The sequence below is a fragment of the Alosa sapidissima genome, chromosome 2 (genome assembly GCF_018492685.1).
Source record: "Alosa sapidissima isolate fAloSap1 chromosome 2, fAloSap1.pri, whole genome shotgun sequence".
Classification (NCBI taxonomy): Eukaryota; Metazoa; Chordata; class Actinopteri; order Clupeiformes; family Clupeidae; genus Alosa; species Alosa sapidissima.
Genome location: NC_055958.1, coordinates 42,258,073 through 42,263,072, shown reverse-complemented (window position 1 = coordinate 42,263,072; position 5,000 = coordinate 42,258,073). Strand labels below are relative to the sequence as shown.

Below are 5,000 nucleotides of genomic sequence, written 5' to 3'. Positions count from 1 at the left end.
CGATTCATGACACGTTTCTTCTTATTTTTTTAATGCGTTCTGCGGAAAAGGGAGATTGGCGTTGGTCACAGTTTGGAATGAAAGGGAGAAAACAGGACAAAGTAACAGTTTTTTTTTTTGTTTTTTTTTTGACGACGTAGTTAAGGCGGCAGGCTTGTTTTGCCAAGGCGGCCGCCTTGACTGCAAAGTGCTGCGGGAAACCCTGCTGTTGTTTAACGTCAGCATCTTTAAACATGCCATGTTGTTGTTTAATGTACACATCTGTAAACATGCCATGCTGTTATTTAATGTACACATCTGTAAACATGCCATGCTGTTATTTAATGTACACATCTGTAAACATGCCATGCTGTTGTGTGTGTGTGTTTAACGTCAGCATCTGTAAACATGCTGTTGATCTGTAACGGTAGCGAGCTGGTATGTAGCTGTGCAGTATGCAGGCTACCTCATGATGCTCTTTCATGATTGACCATGTCAGTGCGTGTGTGTGTGTGTGTGCTCACAGATAGAGGTGATTGACACGTGGATATGTGTGTGTGTGTGTGTGTGTGTGTGTGTGTGTGTGTGTGTGCTCACAGATAGAGGTGATTGACACGTGGGTATGTGTATGTGTGTGTGTGTGTGTGTGTGTGTGTGTGTGTGTCTGTGCTCACAGATAGAGGTGATTGACATGTGGGTATGTGTGTGTGTGTGTGTGTCCTCACAGATAGAGGTGATTGACACGTGGGTATGTGTGTATGTATGTGTGTGTGTGTGTGTGAGTGTGTGTGTGTGTGTGTGTGTGTGTGTGTGTGCTCACAGATAGAGGTGATTGACACGTGGGTATGTGTGTATGTATGTGTGTGTGTGTGTGTGTGAGTGTGTGTGAGTGTGTGTGTGTGTGTGTGTGTGTGTGTGTGCTCACAGATAGAGGTGATTGACACGTGGGTTGACTCCAAGGGAATTCATCCAGTTCCTGAAGGTGCGCTCCTCTCTCGTCTCACCTAACAAGGATAACACTCATTATACCACTACAACACACACACACACACACACACACACACACACACACACACACACACATTACAACACTACAACATGCACACTTCCATTACAACACCACAATACATACACACAATACTGCATCACACACACTATAGCAATACAGTACACACACACACACACACACACACACTACAGTAGGTGGTATTTAAGATGGTGTAGGTGAGTCTGGGTGCTGTAGGTGAGAATTTGGGTGGTGTAGGTGAGTCTGGGTGGTGTAGGTGAGTCTGGGTGGTGTAGGTGAGTTTGGGTGGTAGGTGAGTTTAGGTGGTGTAGGTGCAGGTGAGTTTGGGTGGTGTAGGTGAGTTTGGGTGGTGTAGGTGAGTCTGGGTGGTGTAGGTGCAGGTGCAGGTGAGTTTGGGTGGTGCAGGTGAGTTTGGGTGGTGTAGGTGAGTTTGGGTGGTGTAGGTGCAGGTGAGCTTGTCAGGTTGGCGTTTCCTCTGACCCTCGATGGAGCTCCAGTAGGAGTGAGTTTGGGTGGTGCAGGTGTAGGTGTGAGTTTGGGTGGTGCAGGTGTAGGTGAGTTTTGGTGGTGTAGGTGAGTTTGGGTGGTGTAGGTGTAGGTGAGAGTTTGGGTGGTGTAGGTGTAGGTGAGAGTTTGGGTGGTGTAGGTGTAGGTGTGAGCTTAGGTGGTGTAGGTGTAGGTGAGTCTGGGTGGTGTAGGTCAGCCTGGGTGGTATAGGTGTAGGTGAGAGCTTGGGTGGTGTAGTTGTATGTGAATTTGGATGGTGTAGCTGAGAGTTTGGGTTGTGTAGATGTAGGTGAGTTTGGATGGTGTAGGTGAGAGTTTGGTGTAGGTGAATCTGGGTGATGTAGGTAAGTTTGGGTGGTGCAGGTGAGTCTGGGTAGTGTAGGTGAATCTGGGTGATGTAGGTGAGTTTGGGTGGTGTAGGTGAGTCTGGATGATGTAGGTAAGTTTGGGTGGTGTAGGTGCAGGTGAGTTTGGGTGGTGTAGGTGAGTTTGGGTGGTGTAGGTGCAGGTGCAGGTGAGTTTGGGTGGTGCAGGTGAGTTTGGGTGGTGTAGGTGAGTTTGGGTGGTGTAGGTGCAGGTGAGTTTGGGTGGTGTAGGTGAGTTTGGGTGGTGTAGGTGCAGGTGCAGGTGAGTTTGGGTGGTGTAGGTGAGTTTGGGTGGTGTAGGTGCAGGTGAGTTTGGGTGGTGTAGGTGAGTTTGGGTGGTGTAGGTGCAGGTGAGAGTCTGGGTGGTGCAGGTGTAGGTGTAGGTGAGAGTCTGGGTGGTGCAGGTGCAGGTGAGTTTGGGTGGTGTAGGTGCAGGTGAGCTTGTCGGGTTGGTGTTTCCTCTGACCCTTGATGGAGCTCCAGTAGGTGTGAGTTTGGGTGGTGCAGGTGTAGGTGTGAGTTTGGGTGGTGCAGGTGTAGGTGAGAGTTTGGGTGGTGCAGGTGTAGGTGTGAGCTTGTTGGGCTGGCGTGTCCTCTGACCCTCGATGGAGCTCCAGTCGATGTCCTGGTTGTCGGGCTTCTTGAGCGCCGGGTACTTGTTGAACAGGTTGGCCACGTACGCCAGGTTCAGCTTGGGGTTGCCGCGCACCACGTCCGTCGCCGTGACGAACTGCCTGCAGCCGAGGCGATCAGCCTGCACCAGCATACACTCCGCTCTGCTCAGATCCTCTTTCTCCTGCAGGGGGAGCCAGAGAGACGCAGGGGTGAGAGGCACGCTGTGTGTGTGTGTGTGTGTGTGTGTGTGTATGTATGTGTATGTATGTGTGTGTGTGTGTCTGTGTGTATGTGTGAGAGAGAGAGAGAGATTGTGTGAGAGAGAGAGAGAAAGTGAGTGTGTGTGTGTGAAAAAGAGAGATAGAGAGAGATAGAAAGAGAAAGAAAGAGAGAGAAAGACAGACAGAGAGAAAAAGAGTGTGTATGTGTGTGAAAGAGAGAGAGAGAGATAACGTGTGTGTGTGTGCATGTGTGTGTGTGTGACTCACCCGTAGGCCAATCATGTCGATGGCGATCGGAGGGATTCCGTCCTCATCACCTTTGGGGGCCACCTGGTTCAGGATGTTGTAGTACGCCTTGGAGTCCTGCAACACACACCACAATGAGTGTGTGTGTCTGTGTGTGTGTGTGTGTGTGTGTGTGTGTGTGTCTGTCTGTGTGTGTGTGGTTCAGGATGTTGTAGTACGCCTTGGAGTCCTGCAACACACACCACAATGAGTGTGTGTGTGTGTGTGTGTGTGTGTGTGTGTGTGTGTGTGTGTCTGTCTGTGTGTGTGTGGTTCAGGATGTTGTAGTACGCCTTGGAGTCCTGCAACACACACCACAATGAGTGTGTGTGTCTGTGTGTGTGTGTGTGTGTGTGTGGTTCAGGATGTTGTAGTACACCTTGGAGTCCTGCAACACACACCACAATGAGTGTGTGTGTCTGTGTGTGTGTGTGTGTGTGTGTGTGTGTGTGTGGTTCAGGATGTTGTAGTACACCTTGGAGTCCTGCAACACACACCACAATGAGTGTGTGTGTCTGTGTGTGTGTGTGTGTGTGTGTTTGTGTGTGTGTGTGTTTCAGGATGTTGTAGTACGCCTTGGAGTCCTGCAACACACACCACAATGAGTGTGTGTGTCTGTGTGTGTGTGTGTGTGTGTGTGTGTGTAACGGTAAACCACAATAACATTTCCGAACAATAACAATTACTGTTTTGATACTGATCATCGTAACTAACTTTGTTACTGATCATGTTAACTAACTTTGTTGCTGATCATGTTAACTAACTTTGTTGCTGATCATCTTGAAGGGACACCAGGCAAGCCTGATGCTTTTTCTCTACGAAACTCCCCCTGGCTCGGTCTGAAGCTCTTTTCCTTTTCTTTGCATCTTCCGTCAAGGGTTTTCACTGCTTCTTCGGCGGCTCTGCCATTATACACACGTTTGCAACAATCGCGTTTCGTTAGCCTCCCTCTGTGCTGTGGATGCAGGATGTAAACTGATCCTGCTTCGGTCGCCGGGTACGATACACTGAACTTGCAAGTGGGATATTCTTCCTAAAGGCAGTAGGGCGGGCGAGAGAGTCTTCATTCGCCCTGTAATGTCATTTAACCATATACCGACTTACGAAGATGAGTAAATACACACGAAAACGTAGCCTGGTGTCCCTTTAATTACCGCGGTGGATTACCATGGTGTGAAAAACGTGTGATGAATTCTTTCCAGCAGCAAAGTAGGCGCACAGGCGCAGCATGCAATGTGGGCATTTGTTACGTGTCTGAAATCAGGTGTCACTGCTACACATATTTCAGGATAAACCAGCTCGATTTGTGGATAAGCGGTGCATTTTTCGCAGGCCTATACTCTTACAGGAATGGTTCTCTGTTGAAGCTACCAAATGTATGGGATGAGTGCATAACACTTATGAGCGTTTTATCTTTTTTTACCACTCGTCTGATATGAATGCATGCAGCTGCCTACTGCATCTTGGAAGTTTGTTGTGACAAACACATGTGGCATCTAGGCTTGCCGCTAACGACAACTTGTGACGGTCATTCATTCACGATATTGTAAAAGTATTGAAATTGTTGGAAGTTTACATAGGCTAGTTCAGAGGTGGGCGAACTACGGCCCGCCACGCACCTTAATCCGGCCCGCCCAGTTATCATGCTGTTGGCTATTTTCTTCCTACGTTTGACTTTTGTTAAAATAATTCCTGAACGATTTTGTTCAGAGCCGAACATGCAACTGTATTTGACAGAGGACAGATACAATATTAGTGACAAAATGTGACAAAAATGTAGTTTTCAATGTGGTACAATCTCTTTGCAAATTGTTTGTAAACGTTTAATTAAAAAGCATTTAAATCATCCCGGCTCGGCAAAGGAGTTGGAGCTCTATTTAGTAACTAACAACAATTCAGCTGAGCTCCTAGTATTAAAGTATTGTTCAGAAAAGAAGTTTGGTAGACAAGTGTGTGCTAGACTGCTCCTATAGCCACCAATCCCCACCAATCCCTTTGGGA

General features: G+C 48.0%; 1 protein-coding gene and 1 long non-coding RNA gene across 3 annotated transcripts in view; one reads left to right on the top strand and one right to left on the bottom strand.

Moving 5' to 3' along the window:
- Positions 1-5,000, bottom strand: part of lcp1 (lymphocyte cytosolic protein 1 (L-plastin)) — a 22,412-nt gene that overhangs the window by 5,112 nt on the left and 12,300 nt on the right. The window contains exons 9-11 of the mRNA XM_042066654.1: positions 2,982-3,077; positions 2,479-2,674; positions 905-983 (exon numbers count right to left, since the gene is read on the bottom strand). Of these exons, the coding sequence (XP_041922588.1) occupies positions 905-983; positions 2,479-2,674; positions 2,982-3,077 (371 nt within the window). The remainder of the gene's footprint in view (positions 1-904; positions 984-2,478; positions 2,675-2,981; positions 3,078-5,000) is intronic.
- LOC121686372 lies at positions 1,364-2,433 on the top strand. Of its 2 annotated transcripts, none has more exons than XR_006023922.1 (3): positions 1,364-1,455; positions 1,580-1,815; positions 2,386-2,433. It is a non-coding gene; the product is annotated as an uncharacterized LOC121686372 (long non-coding RNA). The 2 variants fall into 2 exon arrangements; XR_006023916.1 differs by lacking the exon at positions 1,364-1,455 and adding an exon at positions 1,519-1,533.